General features: G+C 48.4%; 2 protein-coding genes across 8 annotated transcripts; one reads left to right on the forward strand and one right to left on the reverse strand.

Moving 5' to 3' along the window:
• Positions 1-2,242: 2,242 nt before the first annotated feature.
• On the reverse strand, positions 2,243-9,241 carry LOC122381206. 4 transcript variants are annotated; one of them, XM_043365110.1, is made up of 10 exons: positions 8,889-8,938; positions 7,646-7,902; positions 7,111-7,263; positions 5,614-5,741; positions 5,370-5,458; positions 4,741-4,860; positions 4,359-4,503; positions 3,817-3,924; positions 3,344-3,494; positions 2,243-2,847 (listed from the first exon to the last, which is right to left on the reverse strand). In XM_043365110.1, exons 2-10 carry the CDS (start codon positions 7,804-7,806, stop codon positions 2,736-2,738), a joined length of 1,167 nt encoding a protein of 388 aa, XP_043221045.1. In that variant the 5' UTR covers positions 7,807-7,902; positions 8,889-8,938; the 3' UTR covers positions 2,243-2,735. The 4 variants fall into 4 exon arrangements, with proteins under 4 accessions (XP_043221045.1, XP_043221044.1, XP_043221042.1 ...); XM_043365109.1 differs by lacking the exon at positions 8,889-8,938 and adding an exon at positions 8,082-8,227; XM_043365107.1 differs by lacking the exon at positions 8,889-8,938 and adding an exon at positions 9,194-9,241 and having other exon boundaries at positions 2,452-2,847.
• Positions 9,242-9,618: 377 nt separating this feature from the next.
• LOC122381207 (isochorismatase domain-containing protein 2-like) lies at positions 9,619-17,045 on the forward strand. 4 transcript variants are annotated; one of them, XM_043365114.1, is made up of 5 exons: positions 9,619-9,724; positions 10,294-10,527; positions 13,867-13,985; positions 15,058-15,188; positions 15,912-17,045. In XM_043365114.1, exons 2-5 carry the CDS (start codon positions 10,308-10,310, stop codon positions 16,075-16,077), a joined length of 636 nt encoding a protein of 211 aa, XP_043221049.1. In that variant the 5' UTR covers positions 9,619-9,724; positions 10,294-10,307; the 3' UTR covers positions 16,078-17,045. The 4 variants fall into 4 exon arrangements, with proteins under 4 accessions (XP_043221049.1, XP_043221046.1, XP_043221050.1 ...); XM_043365111.1 differs by having other exon boundaries at positions 9,660-9,841; XM_043365115.1 differs by lacking the exon at positions 9,619-9,724 and adding an exon at positions 9,732-9,804.
• Positions 17,046-18,084: the final 1,039 nt, after the last annotated feature.

Here is an 18,084-nt window from a genome sequence, read left to right on the forward strand (position 1 = left end):
CACAACAACAAACTAGTACAGCCTGTACAAATGACAAAGTGGGAAACAACTCAGTTGGGGAAACTACGAGGCGAATGTCAAAAAATGGATTGGTCAATAAATGGACTTTTGATGACCATATATGGGCATAAATGCAGCCCCCGCTACTAAGGGTGAAAAACGGTATAACAAGCCGGTACTTGCGGTATCGCGTCCACTTATTGGAGAGAAAAGGCTTCCATTTTTCACTAGGAATTAGTGTGATTAGATTTAATTCGGCGAATTGACTCGAAAATGGCGATGGGAAAACAGCTTTTCTGCAGGTTCTGGGCGTCACAATCAGCTGGCCATTCAATAAATGGATTGGTTTTATGAAAGAAAATTGTTAAAAGATTTAATTTAATTACAATAAACATAAATATTTAATTCTAAAATAATAAATTAACTACAATTAGAAAAACCATAAACAAAATAATAAAAATAATGACATTTTAAAACCACGGTACTGCTTACATTTTTTGGCGCGTCTGTTTCAATCCGCCATATTTGCCAATCACGGTTTGACCTTGCGTTGTAACTCTGTGATTTAGAGCCGCCAGATAATTATGCACCGGGTGAGTGTAGGTTTTGTGTGGTTAAAAAACATTCTTATGCCTTATTTTTTCATTTGAATGCTAAAATTCATTGAAAAGATGAAGTTGTCTGATTTTATGACCATATATGGTCATCGCCCCGCCCACTCCAGCCGCTGATTGGCTAATCCAATTTTTGTTTGGCTCCTCGTAGTTTCCCCAACTGAACTCATTTGCCTTGCGCTTGCGTACATTTGTTATTATGCATCACAAACATGGAATAAGACATAGTAAGCATAGAATAAAGAATTAAAATACAAAATTAAAGCTCAAATTCCAAAATTATCAAGATGGCATGCATGAGCAAAACAAATGTGTTGAACTCACCATAAAATGGTGTGCGAAGCTGGAGCTGCGGAACAATGTTGCCAGTGCAAGTGAAGGCCGTCAGCATTTCAGAATTGACTCCAAACTAACAAGTATCCTTTTATTGGATAAAATACCAAGATACCAACACTGAATATGGGAATCTTGCTAAGAATCATGCACAGAATCACACCATCGTCCACCACCACTGAACTCTATAATGTCCACCACACACTGTCAAAAAGTGAAATATGAGTTTGTTTTGGTTCGTTTTGCACAAAAATGCACTTGTCAGTTGTGAGTGTTCAAAGAATCAGTGACCTGGCAGTTCCCGTCCGATCACTGAAGTCGCTGGGTAAAGAATTGACGAATCAGCTGAAAGAATTGCTGCTCGCAGAAAATTCTTCAAGCCTATTGGTCAGTTCCCCTGCCCATCGTGCTAATCTTGGCGCTGATGTGAGCAATCTTCAGGATAAATCACCTAAAAAGCTGCAAAAAATAATATCCGGCTTTGCTGATCCAACACGTGGCTTTTTAGAATAAATCGAAGATATTATACTTATAACAGAGCAATTTGATATGGAAAAAGTTTGCTCGCAAGACTTCCCTCCATCCACCCTCAGATGACTCTGGCCCAAGTGGTGCAGATATGGTAAAATAGCTTGACCGTTGGTAGGTATTTAGCGGCCATACTCGGCCCCTTTCTAAACATATGAATTCAGCAAGGAGAGACCCTTAGCGCCTTTCAAGGGGCCATCCGGGGCACCCAGATCTCCCCCTCCCCCCGTCCTAGGCTCGGCGGTATGATAGGAACTTACAAAAACATGTGTACATACTGGAGAAGGTCTACATTGGTCTATATTGACGCATCTGACCCCTGCCCCACCCATCTTTCTGTCATTCTTCAACCATCAGCCAATAGCCACCATGCCCCCTCGAAAGCGATTTAGCTGGAAATTTCGGTCCGTTACTGAAACCCCATTTCAAATACAAACAAAGCATAGCTATATCGCTACGAACGAACTTAATATCTAATTGCGGCTCACTATGGATAGTGGATACTGGATACCATATCGGGCAGCAGAGGCCTGCGTGTGCACACCGCACAGAGCATCCAGCACCAAGTTACGGCTCAGAGTCAGAGCAAAAAAAAAAGCCTGTTTCAAAACTTTCAGACTAAATGTGTAGTAATAACGCGATAAAGTTGACTTCATATCAATAATGCGTAGGCATAACTGCTGTTTTTTTACTGGAATGTCGATTGCGAGGATTCCAGTCCAGAGGATAGTCACACTCTGCTAGCGACTAGCCTGCAAAAATTATCTCTGGCTGTGCAGCTCACATACGTATATTATTTCTTAATTCTTACACACTTATAAAAACAATGCAAATCGAGCAATTTCAAGTTATTTGTCGTAGTGGACCGGAGCGGACCAACGAACATTCACGGCGCACGTCCCGAGTCCCGACCAAGTGCTTCGAAATCGAGACGCCCGCGTCAACAACACTGGAACTCTCCCCCCCCCCCCCCCCCCCCCCAACAGTACCAGCCACTCGCGAAAAGACATCTCGCGACATTATGCTGCATCAAGTGGAGGAACGGCAACGTTCGACAGTGCACGGGGCGCATAACAACATCTAACCAAATATCACACCTTGCTGAAGCTTTTGCATGGTGGCGGTTGCAGCCTAGTGCGCACTGGAAGCACGTGTCACAATGTGACAATCACATACATTTTGGGGAGCACAGCGCGCTTTCGTTCCCGTATAGTAACACTGTTGGTCCGCTAGTATCAGCCCTGTGCCTCGGTTCCGGTGCTACTCGCTGGACGTAATGGTTGTCTGGTGCGAAGCAGCGACCCCCGAGCACAGAGAGAGCGACGCTTCCTGCAGCGACAGCGAGCCCAGCTCGTCCAGCAGCTCCGACGAACTGCAAAACAACGGTCAATCGATGTGTCACTTATCACGCAACTGTGAAAGCCATCTACCCCGTAAGAAGAACGTGACGATGTGGAGCGGGTCTAGTATAAGCGGCCCACGAACCATGAGCGAGACTAGTGTTGTGTTATTTTGTTTTGATGAGCAACATGTTATAGGGCCGCATGATTGACCTAGAATAAATTAGTGCATAATTCTGCTTCCCTCCCCACAAACACCGCGTACTTTTCCACATGCCGAACTCTATGTTAATTAAACGCGAGATGACCAGCAGTCGCAGCAAAGCCCTGGCCACCCGTTCTTTAGAATATCCTTTGTCATTTCTTTGCGGACAAGGACATTTGCATTGAATGGGCAGACAAGGGCAGTTGCATTGAATAGCGCGGTTAAATTTCGACTGCTCGAAGTGGGTCAGTTATCCAGCGTATTGCAGCCGGTGACTCCGGCGGGTGTACGGCGGGTATTCGGCGGATGCCCGGTAGTATCACCTGGCCATGGTGCGGCCGCTCTCGCGGACGGCGCGCTGCAGCGACTCCACCGCCTCGGCCGTATGCTGCAGCAGGTTGGCGTGCGGCGAGACGGAGGCGTCCAGCGCCGACAGCGCCTCCCGGCACCGCTCGGCGGCCGCCTCCAGCTCCCCTGGCGGACGGACCGGACAGTCAGTGGCACTGTTCATCGGTGTTTAGTATTCATTGAATACAAGGACACACATCGGTATCTCATTCTATCACTATCTACCAATATTGGTTGCCCATCCACTGCCCAAACACACAGTCAGCTGTCAATGGGAGTGACATACTCGTATACTCACTACAAAATGACATGCGGACACTGCGTCTGCCCCTCTTCACCGGCAGCGGATACCCACTCGCCATCCAAACACCTACCGTCACCTAAACCCTGCTCTCTGGGCAGCCAGCGTGTAGAGCACACGGAACCTGAGCGGCGGATCCGGACTTACCCACACAGTCGGAGGGCAGGTTACAGCCACTCAGCTGGAGCCGGTTGCGGGTAGCGTCCAGTGTAGTGGTCAGCCGGCTGAGGTCGGCACGTACCGTATCCGCCGACTCTGAGAGAGGGATGACGGGTTGTCAGCAGAATAGTAAAACAGACCACACAGGTGCAGACAGACCATCTGCGCTGGTGTTCGCGACAGTGCCCAAGTTCCGCCTTGTAATGGTCAATCAGATCGGTATCATTGCCCCCAACTATTTAGTAGGTTGTTAGTATGTACGGTTATTTAACGGTAACTCAAAATGCACCCTTTCACCATATCTACTCGGGCGACTTTGTGCTAGAACGTCCACTATCCAAACAGCCAAATGCTGCGCCTGTGGAGTGTGAAAAGGGGGCGGGATCTGTCCTAACGTTGACGGCGGCCAGAACAGTTTGTTCAACTGTCAGGTATATGTCCTACCGTCAGAAGAGTGTCCTACCGTTAACAGCGACTAGGAGCGTGTCCAACTGCCAGGAATCAGCTATACCGTCAGCCGTGTATCTTACCGTTGATGTCGGCCAGGATTGTGTCCAGCTGTCGCTCCAGCTGCGCCATCTCGCAGTACAGCGTCACCGCCTGCCTCTTGCGCTCCAGGTCTGCGCAGTGGTTCCCAGCCGTGTCCACCAGGCCCGCCAGCTGCTGCGCCTGGTGCTGTCGAAAGAACCGCACGTCAGCACGGCCCGAGCGGCGCAAACGACACATTGGTGACGATACACCGAGATTCCGCACATTAAACGGGGAAAACGACACATGGGAGACGATACACCGATAGTTGGCAAATAGAACGGCCCGAGCGACAAGTGGACGATGGACCGACCGCACAGAGTTCACATTGAGGGCCCCGGACAGTGACTCAGTGCAGCTGCTGCACTCAGGCCGACCACTTACAGCGAGCTGCGGCTGCTCCCGGCGCATAGAGGCCTCCGCCATTCGACCCAGGTAGGTCCACTGCAAGTACTGGTTGTAGAGCAGCTGGTGCTCGGATACGCACTCCTTCTCCGCTCCCTTCTGGTGATGGGCCACAATGACACAGAGTCAATGGGTATCGCCAAGTCATCCCTTTCTTAGCGCAATTAAGCGAAGTGGTCTCGATTGGGAAGTTACCAAATGCGCATCACATACGGCGGTTCTACAAAATTCGGTTCTACATTCATTTGTATGCCTTCCAATTCAGCAGTAGGTAGAAACGTATAAGAAAAAATGTACAATAAATAAGTAAAACAAACAATTGCGCAATCCTCATGTATACATAGGTACCTAAGCAATCTTTTAATGCATTCATCACGATAAACGTGATAATAATCAGCCGATTTTCCATGGGATGAAACGTGTAAAACCAAATTGTATAACAAGCCATCATATGTCATCGAAAAGAAACATGAGAAACACAAATTGTGAACGAGAAGACTGATCACATATCATTGTGCGAGCGTTGCGTCAATTATCTACAGTCTATCAGTGCTGTCATAATAAGGTGCTCGTTGAATTTAGTGAACACCGCTCTATTATTCGCTAACCTGCGTCTTTGCTGGAGGGTCAACTCTGAGCGGCTTCGTTCTGACGGTGGCCGATTTATCGACCTTCTTCTTTTGGACAGGAGGTTTATCTGTAATACAATACAAACGGAGATACGTAGAGTAACAGCACCGACTACATAAGCCATCGATGTGACATAAATCCCGTACACAAGTTATTAACTATATCTCAGTGACTTGAATAGGTCATAGGCTGTTTAAAAAGCTCCGCAAATGCTCGACTGACCTTTTCCAGGGACGGTAGGGACGGCAGAAGAGAGGTGCCGCACTGTGGTGTCCAGGGGCGCCATTTTCGGCGGGGCTTTCGGTCGAACAGACGTATCCAGAGTCTTCCCAGCGGCTGACACAGGTGTACTGACAGAAAAGAATAGTTTGATTTCCAAAAGGGAAAACGAGGCGCAAAATAATATAAACAATAACCGAGCAGCGGTCATGGTCAAATTTGTGTATCGTTTGACGTGTCTCTAAAATATAAATCGCCTAAAATATAAATCGCCTAACCTCTCACAGATTTCGGGCAGAATGCTGGCCCGGGTAACCACTAACCAGAAATGCTAAAATTTTGTGAGACAACTATCGCGAACTGTTAGGAACTACAGTTTCGCACGTGCAGCTAGGGAACAATATTTCTATGAATAGCACTTAACCAATCAAGCGGGTGGGCGCAAAATGACCACCGCAGTCGACGCGCCCGTAAACCCCAATGAACGAACGAACCAATCAAGCGGTGTCAGTATTAACCAGGCCGGACACGCAGACGGACCGAGAGACGCTGTGAGGAAGTCGCCTGAGCGGGCCCCCGCGGTAAGTGAGGCCGACAGAGCTAGTAGGCTTGCCACTCTGATGTCGCGGCACATGTGCACGGTGGGGAGGCCATCTTGGGGAGGCCCACCTCCGCTATCACGACGGGGTCGACGCCAGGCAGCCCATATCAAGACTGCACCCCAGATGAATCCACCATGGTAATCGGAGCGGCTACTCGCTCCGCCTCTGGGAGATGGAGGGGGGGGGGGCTGGCCAGACGGGTGGTACAAATTCATCTGGAGCTCCCGTCTACCGGAACCGGATGAGGGAAGGAAAGGACTAGCGACGTCAATTACAGAAAATCGGAATGCTGATACCAAACCAAATATCAACCGAAACCGTAGGGAAATACCGAAACCAAACAAATTGGGAACACGAGGGAAATGCCAAGTTTTTGCCAATTTCTTAGCCTCTTATACATCAGTGAGGGTTCATGATACCAACAAAATACCAAACAAATTAGGGGTGAAATACCCAAAACCAAGTTGGTATCAGTTTGGTATCGATATACCAAAAAGTTGGTATCTGATTGAAATCTCTAGAAAGGACTGCCTTTCTACCTCCACGGTCGACGTACATCAGCTCCGGGCCAGTCACTGGTCGAGCTCGGAGCAGTACTTTTATCGTATCGGTTGCCGATCGACGTCCGAATATGTCCAATGCAACTCCGTGGAGTGCCCGGCCGCACTCTGCCGAGTGTGCCGCAAGGACGTAGACATCCAGCGGCACGTCCTGCTGCGCTGCCGGGCTCTGGCCGCTGGCGGGGCGACGTCTGGCGCGCGGGCACCATCCATCCCAAGGATACGGAAATGCAGGGAATGCAGCCTCGGCCGCCGGTTTCCGCGCCCAACTGAGCGAGCTGGCTATGCCCCCCATTTCCTTGAGGGGACTGGAGGGAGAAACAACAACAAGAAGTCACCTGGAGGTAGCCGTCGAGAAGAGCTTGCTCTGGTTGATCGAGATGGACGACGAGTCGGACATCTTGGTCGGAGTGGCCACGGCGCGGCTTTTCGCCGACTCCTTGTACCGGGAAGCAATCACACGCCCTTTACGCTTCCCGGCGGTCTTTCCCCTGAAACAGATTCCGGGTTGGTCGCTGAGTCATGAGTGTGGCTGACAAATACAATATAAATACCAGAGGCCTGAGTAAATGAATGTGTGATGTTACATCAGGAAAACAATTAGGTAATTAATTGGTACCTGCTTCATGTACCGATGTAAATGACAAGGAATGAGCTGCCTCAGGGCCATGTTAATTAGCTTTATCAACTATTTGGCATGCAAGTGGCAAACAGCAGCCTTGAGAGCTCAAACATATATCTATTATCACTTAGTGTCATCTGTTATTCCCATGACAATGTATTGAACAGTTTTCTTTCTACTTCTACTGCTTCTTCTTCTTACTGCTTATCTACAGCTTGACATTTTTGTAAAAGTTCTCTCAAAACACTTACTTAATTTCTGGGAGAGATTCTGTGACAACAATTTTTGTGTCTCCATCATTGCTTGTGGCAAGTGGCTTCATGCCCTTCTTTGGACTTCTGGTTTTAGCAGGAGAGTTGCCTGCACCAGCCTCTGACACAGATTCTGTAGCTGATGGCATCATGTTGTCCATATGCTGGTGTGATCCTGCGGGTTCTTTGCCTCACTGGCAAAAGTTCCACCTTCAGTGGTCTGCAGTGTTCCCTTTAGTTTTCACCTCCAGCAATGACTGTGGACAGACATAGGTAGTTAGAAAGGCTATAAATGCACAGAAGATGACTGCATGACAAATGTTATTTAAAAAAAAAATCTAAGTCAACTGCCTGAAGCCTTGAAACAGATCAAATCTAAGTCAACTGCCTGAAGCCTTGAAACAGATCAAATGCATAAAAATAAGTAGGCACCTACCACTGTTTCCAGGGCAATCTTCATTTCAATTTAGAATTTCTTATGCAAATTTGTGTGCGCATTGACATTTCCTCATGCACACATTTCTTTGTATTCCATTTCTTCATCAACCTAAAATAAGCTGATCTACCCAGCCTAACCTAAAGATGAGGAAATGTGAATATGAAGGAATGAGTGGACAAAAATTTGCTGACCATTGACCAAGAGATGAGAAAGATTAGTAATATGACAAAATCGAAATGCCAAAAACTTCTCATATCAATATCTTGATACCCTCTTTCTAAAGAATTAGGTACCTGGTAGGTACAGTCTATGAGTCCAGCGACCCAAAGCCCACAATTTTGCTGTTACCTTACCTTACCTTCATGCCTCGTAATGATCTAGATTGAAAAGACCACTTGGCCTGGGGATCCCGCTCTCAACAAGCTCGTATCAGGATCTCAGGGATAGGGGGTGTGGTACATGATAGTTGATACCACCCCAGTGCTTGTCCGGCTGGGCCTTAAACTGGTTGACAGACCGTGCCACGACCGTCGACCACTGCACTCATTAAGGAGTTCCAGTCGCTTATAACCCTGAAGCTAAATGTGTTTCTCACTCAAACTATTGAGAAACATCAACAAAAGCATTTGAATAGGATTTACCAGCTCGACAGGTCGCAGGCCTAAACAAGTTTCGTTTCTTGCGTTTGTACCAACCTTGACCTAGGAATTAAGATTCGCTCATGATGAAACCCCATTGATATAAATACCTGGGGATTGTTACCTATGCCGTGTGGCGTGTATAAGCTATATTGAAAAAATATACCTGTTTCTGCTGTGGTCAGTTTTCAGCGCAATATAATTGAAAGATCGATGCTTAGTAGAGGTGGCAAAATGTGGACCCGAGGACCCGGTCCAAAGAACCAGTCTGGACCCATCTGGGTCCAGACCGGTTCCTGGAAATTTTCTGACGGGTCCAACCGGGTCCTACCATAAACTATACATCTTGCACACTACACATTATTGCAAAATATGAAGTGAATGAAGTGAATGTTTCTTTGCACACAGTAGCTCATGAGTATTTCCAGTGGGAAATAGGCTGTTTTACATGATGCAACTAATGATACCTACAAGTAGTTTGTATTAATTGACTTTTGGGAAACGGGTCCAACTGGTTCCGATTCCAACTAAGACCGGGTCCGACTGGTTCCAGAAATGTCCAGCCGGGTCTGGTTCGAGTCTGGTTCCCAAAATTTTCATCTTTTGCCACCTCTAATGCTTAGCTTCAAGGGTACCGCGCTATTTTTTGCGGAAAGGCCAAGGAAAGGCAATAACACCAGATACCTGTTTAATTTTAATAGCAATCTCTGTCAGCATGAGCAGTTTCCATGGTAACTGCTTTGTGAGGAAATCAAAGTTCAAATTTGTCTTGTTTGAAAAAGTATCAATAGAAGAAAAATTTTAAATAAGAATTATAATTTCAAATAAATCTAAGTTGTGACCATTTATTTTGTAGAAGTGAAACTTTTGCGTCAGTAAACACTTTACCTAATGGGCTTATTTTCGACTGAACATAAACTACAATATTTAACAGAAATGGCGCAGATGCTACGATAGATGAAAATTCTAAAAATGATTGGAATTCGATTGTGGCTTCCGGATGTATGTATTTCAATTTTGCGTTGTTAATGATTTAGAATAATTATAATAATCGTCCTACATGATAAACAACGTGCAAAACTGTATATCAAAACTGATGCCTATCTGATACTGTGACTTGTAAGTCAATTTTCATGTGACATTCTCGTTCTTTATGTCATTGATGTGCCAACGACAATGACAGTCGCATTGATTTGAGTTTTCTCGAGTTTTGCAAGTAATAAGATTTCTGTGTGCATCATGAATTGAGTGAAATTGTCAGGAACTCAGCCTAATTAGTAATTAAAGTGCTATCTGGTAGCTCCCGTCTGCTAGTTGTTCCGATTTTTTCAACAATTAAATTTTGCTCATTACCTTTGCTGAATTGCCATGTTTAATCAAACCCTAAAAACTGTGCAATGCAATGTAGAATATAACTCAATTATGACATGAGCTCTGTCGGTATTCATTTAAATGACTTCCTTAAAACCACAGTGAGGTCGTGTATACAAGTTGATTGCCGCGCTAATGTAGCCACCTGAGGTCCATTTTCAGCCTGGATCTACATGAGTTGAATTAATGTGTATTTTCAGCCAGCTTCTAGACGATGGCAGGGAATCTGGTGCGGGCGGCAGCAGCAGCAGTAGGGGGCCGCAGTCTGGGCCGGCTGGTGCCACAGAACACTGCACTGTTCCTGTGTGACATGCAGGAGAAGTTCCGGCCCAACATCAAACACTTTGCTGAGGTGGTGCAGATTTCCAACCGCCTGCTACAGGCTGCCTCGGTCCTGGACATCCCGAGCATCGTCACCGAGCAGTACCCCAAAGGTGAAAACTCTGAAAAAGTACATCGGTACTTCCAAACCGGTACTTTCTCAAAACAGCCATAACCATGGGTGTCGATTTGTATACCTTTGGGGGTGCTGCAGCACCCCCAATGCTCAAATGAGCACCCCCAATGGTTTGCCGGGCACCCCCAAATGTTCCAGTTTAGCATCCCCAATGATTTGGTCCCTCAAAAACTCCCACTAACTCTGCTTGAGGAAAATAATTGGTTCCGCAGTCTTTCACTACTAAAAATAAAACAATTACGCAATTTACAATGCATGAAGTAAAGATGTAAAGAAAGTAAAAGTTAGTCTTAAGAAGACGGGCGTAAAAAGACGTTAAGTTGCAAAGACACTGGTGTGGGTCCGTCGTAGACGGGTGTCGGACCCTTAGAGCTGATGGCGTGTACCCTTTACAAGCCGGCAGGGGGCTCCAGAGACCGGCGACGGGCCCTCAGAGGCCGGCAAAGTGCCATCAGAGGCCGGTGGTACCTTCAGAAACCCTGTGGGGTCGTCTCTAGAGACCGGCACGGGTCGTCTCTAGAGACCGGCACGGGCTCAGATGCCGATGGGGCCCTCAGAGTCGCCGGTGTGGGGCCTTCAAATGTCACCGGTGGGTGGCCATCACATGTGCACTTGTGGGGCCTTCAGAAGCGACGATGTTGGGCCCTCAAAGCCGCCGATATAGGGCCTTAAGAGGCACTAGTGTGGGGCCCTCAGATATGGCAATGTATGGCCCTCATAGGCGCCGTTGTGGGGGCTCTCAGAGACACTGGTTTAGGGCCATCACAGGCGCGCGTGTGGCCCTCAGAACTGCTGTTACGGAACGGACCCTTCATAGGCCGACAAGAAGATATCAAGAGGTCACCGGTGCCATCAGGAGCCTTGTGGGGTTCTCAGAGACCGGCATGGCGCTCTCAGACGCCGCTGGGACCCTCCGAGTCACCTGTGTGGGACCGTCAGGGTCGCTGATAACTGACAAGGGCCCTCAGAACCGCCCATGTGGGGTTTTTAAATGCATTGGTGTGGGGCCTCAGAGTTAGGGGTGTGGGGCCCTCAGAGACGCCGGTGTGGCGCTCAGAGGCGCCGGTGAGGGCCCTCACAGTCGCCGTTATAGGGGCCCTCAGAGAAATAGGTGTGGGGCTATTACAGGCGGGTGTGGAGCTCCCAGAGAGCTCCCAGAGCCCCCTAACCCAGCCAGCAATTTGGTTCGGCGCAAGTCCGTTTTGCCCCGGCAACTCCGACATGCCAGACTCGGGCCGGTATAAAAGGAACGCCGTCAGAGCCGGGGTTTGGGTCGATAGTCGATACGGCTCTATTCCGGTTAGCCAGTCTTGGCCGTAGCGCTCCCGGGTTGGTATGGTTCCGGACCGCCAAGTCTGGCTCAAGTCCGGCTCCCTGCCACGGCTCAAGTCCGGCTCCCTTACGACCAGTCCGGCTGCCTCATAGCTGCTCTGGCTTACTGTGGCTGAAGTACGGTGGAGGTACGGCACGGCTGATGCGGCATAAGTCCGGCTGTGGTGCGGGCGAGCTCCGGGATCGTGTCAGCTCCAGTAGAGCCCCAGACCTTGCCCGTACTTTAGCCGGAGCAAATGCCTGAGCTATCCAGAGTAAAACCAGCTACGGCCAAGGCCAAATTTGCTGGCTGGGAATAGGCCGGTTAGGACCCCCAGAGTCCGGCAAGTGGCCCTCCGAGGCCGGTAAGGGGCCCTCAGAGGCTGGCTTGGCCCCTTATGGAGATCTTATTGTTGATACTTGTGGGCCCATGAGGTGTTTTTACGAGCCCTGTGGGGCCCTTCTGAGTCCAAATATGGTCAACATGGACCCTTATCGGCCAATTGGCGCCGCAGGGCCCCTAAGGCCCGAATAACCCGAGGGGACCCTGAACCTGATGGGGGGGGGGGGGGGCACGTGCCTCACGGGCCCACCTGGCTACGCCACTGAGGAAAATCGTAAACCTGTAAATATCCAAATGCGATCACCTTTCATTTTTTCAGCGATTATTGTGATCGTCTAATTACTGCCAGAGCATCGTAGCTACCGTTGCCTCCGCGCAATGTCCGCCCCTGCGGACCGCAGCGACTGCTGCACCGGTGCTAATCGCCGTCATCGGTTTCTGTCACCTTTTAACAGAGGTGCCGGGGCTGCTGCCATACTGCCGGCAAATATACGACTTTTTTCGGAAAGATGTTTATGTAATAACTAAGGTAGCCAAGTACTAGGGCGAGCGGAATGATTTTCAAGAAGAACGTTCTGCCCTTGGGAAATATTAGTGGAAATCTCGGCATTATCAGTATTCAGTACCTTTTGGGGATAACCAACCCTATACGGTTGTGCCCCATGGCAAAGCTGCAATCTTTCACCCGGTGCAGGGGTTGAGCACCCCTCAACCATTTTGAAAAATCGACACCCCTGGCCATAACAGTCATTTTAACAATGCAATAAAACTATTTACTTAGCAGGTAGAGCTATCATTGATGCCGATGTTGACTGTTAAGTAGGATCATGTTATCAAAGCGTCGTATTCCATTTGAAGACCGCTTGAATAGGATCTTGAAAATTAGGCCGTCTGCTGCATAGCTCAGACTGACAATCGTGTCAGTTTTCTAGAATGCTACTCGGCTCGCTGTAAAAATGATAATAATGATAATAAGCTACATCCGAATGTGAAAGCTCGGGACTAGCACCAGCGAATAACCTATAAGTACCTATTACGTATTTTTCATAGACAGCATTGTAAACTCGTTGATGCCCGGCATTTTGGCAACTCGAGCCTGAACCATATCGCGCAGTAGCTATCAGGATTGTGTGCTATTTCACTATGGTCGATAGTTATGCACTATGCCTGGGCTGCCTCTCCGGAAAATAATTGCCTCTGGTGCCCGCTGCTGATCGAGGCTAACCCAGCGTTCGGAGTCTCTTGGACGACGAAGATTCTTCGTCGTCCGGCCAATCCCGTTCAAGGTCAGCGGGGCTTGGCTGCGGTTATGGAACGAGATTGGCCGGACGACATAGAATCTTCGTCGTCCGAGAGACTCCGAACGCGGGGTTAGTAAACTTTCATTCACTCATGACTCAGTGTATAAGAGCGATCATAAGGCGGGCGACACCAACCGTTTGTCAGTTTTGAGCAATCTGCTTACACGTTTTATACCCACCAATCCTGTAAACATGTGCATGATCGAATTGATATTTCAGCCAGACAGCGATATAGGTGTCGTAAACGGAATGCACGTTTTACGAATAAATATACGTATTTGTAATACGGCGCTGAATGCTGACGAATATAACCATGGTATGCTATGAAAAAAATAACGATATTGTTGTTCGTTCTCGGCAGGTCTGGGTCACACTGTCCCGGAATTGGAGGTGGAAAAGTACGGACTGACTCCCATCGCTAAGACTCAGTTTTCCATGTGTGTTCCTGAGGTGGACGAGATGCTCAAGGCAAATAAAAACGTGAGTGTGGGATTACGGTGGAGTTTCCCAATGGTGTTGGGGCTCATCTCATGCATAGGCGATTGCGTGATAGGTACCTAATAATGCTGTAGCACATTGCTGTGTTTGACTGTTTGTAGTACTTTTTTTAAAGACACTACGTTGCGATAGTGAACGGCATAAAGTAATTAGTGTCAAGATTGCTTGGCACATAACCGCTTGGAAAGCTGTTGCTTGGTCTTTGTAATGTAACCCTGATGCTATGTTTACCTACAGAAAATTCAACGGATGCTGATGTTTTTATTCAACGGTCTCAATATTCACGCAAAAAAAAAACTTATTTTACCGCATGACTGACGAAATCCAGAGTGACTATAGTTCGTGTTTTTTCAAAAGGACGCTGGCTCAAAGTTCATTATCGAAGCTCTCACGTGAGTTTTGGCAACTTCAGCGTCTGGCTAAGAATTTCCTGCCGAAAAAATGATCGATTTCAAATTGTGCTCGGTAAATACATGGAAATTGTGACTTCAAAATAAGCATACTATGATGACGTCACTGGTGGCACCTGGCACCCAGTGTCCGTGCGAAAGCATTCATTGCCAACGAATTTTGGGAAAACTTCGTTTTTTTTTTGCTCTTACCGAGGCCCGAATCGAGTAAGCGGTTCTTTCCATGATAGTTATGCATTGCATTGCAATGCAAGTTCCACAGCATGACGTCACCACTGTTCTCATGTCTAGTTCCAAAACGCAGGCATGGAATTTATCGGGAATAATTCACATGTTAAAATAAGGCGACGTTCGAGTTTCTCAGGTTCAGTTTTTGCTCGTTTTGCTCGCAAAAACACGTGCTTGTTCGAAAAACATACTTGGAGCCAGCGTCCTTTTGAAAAAAAAAAACGAACTATAGACAAAAAATAACAGCAGCCGGCAAATCTGCTGGTAAAGCTGGCATCTGATTCAGTATTGGCCGAAACGGCCGAAGCGGGTGTAGGTAATATGAGAAAATGAAGTCGGCGTCGGCTGTATGCAGTGACGGCCATCCGGCTCGGCAGTATCCACCTCCTGACACCCGCTCGCGTCGTCACCGTCAGATCTCCTCCGTGATCCTGTGTGGGATCGAGACGCACGCGTGCATCCTGCAGACCACCATGGACCTGCTGGAGCGCGACTACGAGGTGCACGTGGTGGCGGACGCGTGCGCCTCCCGCAGCCACCTGGACCGGTGAGCAGTGCGCAGTGCTGGGCAATAGGTATGGCTGTTAAACCCGCGACGCGCCGATCCACCGGCATTATTGGGTTATTTTCCATTATAATTATAGAAGACACGCTGTCTCTAATGTTTTTTGCTTAACGTGTGTGTTTTACCATTTTAATGTAAGGGACGGCCTATCTCACAACTTACCCTGTCCACCATTACCATTGCTACTGATTCACCCCATTGAAGCTGTTCGCTGATGATGGAAAATGACGACGCATTATGTTGTCAAACTTTGGCCAACATATTGTATGTACGTAGGTGGTGCGGAATTATCGAACGCAGATGGTCGAAAGTCATTCGACGACTCTTATCAACCTTTCCACGTATTCTGGATGATCTATGTCATTTCATTACTTTTGTTATAATTTGACCGATCATGCTTGCTATAATACGCTAAGTGAAGTAGACCACGTTGTAAATTTCCGATTGTGTAAAACATTACGATCTTAGCTCAGCTACTTCCAACTGGTAAGGTGTAGTAGCGGATAATTATTTTCATGCGTCACCGAACCGACTGAAATTTCTGCGTAAATTGTAGTGTTTTGGACTGCTGCCCCTCCTCGATCCCACGGCGCTGAACCAGTCGCTCCGGTGACTATAACCTGGCCTTCTCCTAACTGGCTGCATCACGTCCGAGTGGACTGCACCGCGGTATGGGCCCGGCGTGACTCTGCGCCACTCCACCAGGGTGTACGCGCTGGAGCGCGTGAGGCGACTGGGCGGCTTCGTCACCACCAGCGAGTGTGCCATCCTCAGCCTGGCGCCCAACTCGGCGCACCCCAAGTTCCGCCAGCTACAGAAGATCATCTGGACGCCGGCGCCCGACTCCGGCCTGCTGCCGACCCCGCCCTGAAAGGTGACCCCGCACCGCGACCCCGTACTGAGGCCCCCGACTTTTTGCCGAGTGACAAGGTTTCGTAGTTTATTTTTGTATCAGGACCATGTGGCGTTTGTTAGTCCACCAGTGACTGGTGCCGTCTGGGGTGGTAGGTGGGAGGCGGGGGGGGGGGGGACAGTGCCACTCAGCCCGTCCCTTTCCACTGCGTTCGCGCCCACCTTGAGTGTATTGACGCATAGATATAGGACAATGGCCGGGGCGTCCGCTGGCGTGCCGGCGCCTCGTCACCGACGGGAAATGGGATCGCTACGGCGGCAGCCGACGTCTATATATCCGCCCGTTTGCCGGTCGGCGGTCACGATCAGACCCTGTCGCACTGACGGGGCCAGACTAAACCATAGGCCTCTGTGTATCGGTATTCTCTACCAGAGGTCAATGGTATAGCTGACCTGACCCGGTACAGGAATTAGTCCATATTTTGACGGATTGCTGCCATTTAAGAGTTGTATCCGCTTACCGTTCTAAAAGCGGATCCCTTCACAGCGATCCGCTCGGCTATTAGCGTAACCGACAGCGCTGTGAAAATGCGACCGTCATGACGCGAGGCCCTGGACGGCCACACGTAGCTCTGGGGAGCAGGGACGGTGGGCGGGTCCGGTCTACATAGTGTTTGGGGCATCCCGGATAAACGGCGACGTAGCTGGCAGCAGCTGGGTGTGCTAGCGATACGGGGCCCCACTGCCACATTGCTCAGTGTTTAGTGATTACTCGGAATGATCGGCGCGAGTTTGACCTAGAGGTAGCCACACTGGCCAGCCGAGCTTGGCGTGAGACGCAAACTAACTGATAGATTGTATATAATCGTGCAATATAGGGGAGGTGGGCTGATATTGTGCCAATATGAGGGACAGGGTGTGTGGTATGGGAAAGGGAAATGCACAGTTGCAAGTCGCAACAGAATAAACATTATATTTCAAAGCAAACTTGTCTTTTAAATCGTATTTAATGTTTTGAGCTTCATAAAAGGTGCATGCGCAAAAGCAAATTGCTGTTTATGATAAGACTACGGAAATCGACTAGTGAAACAGCTAAGATTTGAGTTGGCTGAAGGGTGAACAATATAACACCTAATGTCTCGGCAAATTCAAGGCATTGCGCCTGAGAATACAGCGAGTTTGCCTGCATATCGGTCCCAGGTATAGTTTCCTCAGCCAGTAAACTGCCCGACGATGCATCCCTCTGAGCGGATTTTAGCCACTCACCAACCCTTAACTACCGGAACGGAGCGATGCATCTCGATTCTCGACGTGTTTTTGCGTGGAGAACCGCGCTGCGGTTACGAACTCAGACACGGGATATGGCAACGGCCCTTTATTGGCGCCTCGAAATACAGCGCATCTGTGCAGAGGACGGGCCCGGTAAGTGGCTCTCAACTCCTAAAGCTGGCTTCACACACAACAAGACTGCATGTCTGTCTGCGGTTAAAATATCTACCGTTCCGCACACAATCTGCACCATCGATCAGGTAATGACTCACAAAAATAACACTCTGTTGAGACATGCATAAGAAGTTCAGTGGCATACATAATGGGACTCCGTCGCATCGTCCTATCGACCGGCAGGCGTGCCGGACGCTCGCGGGAACGGCAATACCAGGGGCCCGACTATATGCATTATGAATCTATGACTCCCTAGTCAATGGAGAGTCCACCACGAAACGCGGCTAGAAGGCTATCCAGAATATATCACAGGACAAATGTCGACAGGGTCGCAGACTCGGACCGTTCTTACACACATCTACAAGTAACAATAACAGAGCATTTTCACCTCCTGTCAAATCGAGGCAGTTATGAAGAAACTATAAAAAAGTTCGTTTTTCTTAAGTTTGCCCCTCACTGTAAACGTCTTTTTGAACAAAGCACGAGAATTGCTAGCTGAATTACTGAGAAAACTGGTTGGCGCACATTGTATTGGAGATATGAAAAATATTTTCAAAATAAGTTTTGAACACCGACGATGGAA

This window comes from Amphibalanus amphitrite, unplaced genomic scaffold (assembly GCF_019059575.1).
Source record: "Amphibalanus amphitrite isolate SeventyFive unplaced genomic scaffold, NRLGWU_Aamphi_draft 000116F_arrow, whole genome shotgun sequence".
NCBI lineage: Eukaryota > Metazoa > Arthropoda > Thecostraca > Balanomorpha > Balanidae > Amphibalanus > Amphibalanus amphitrite.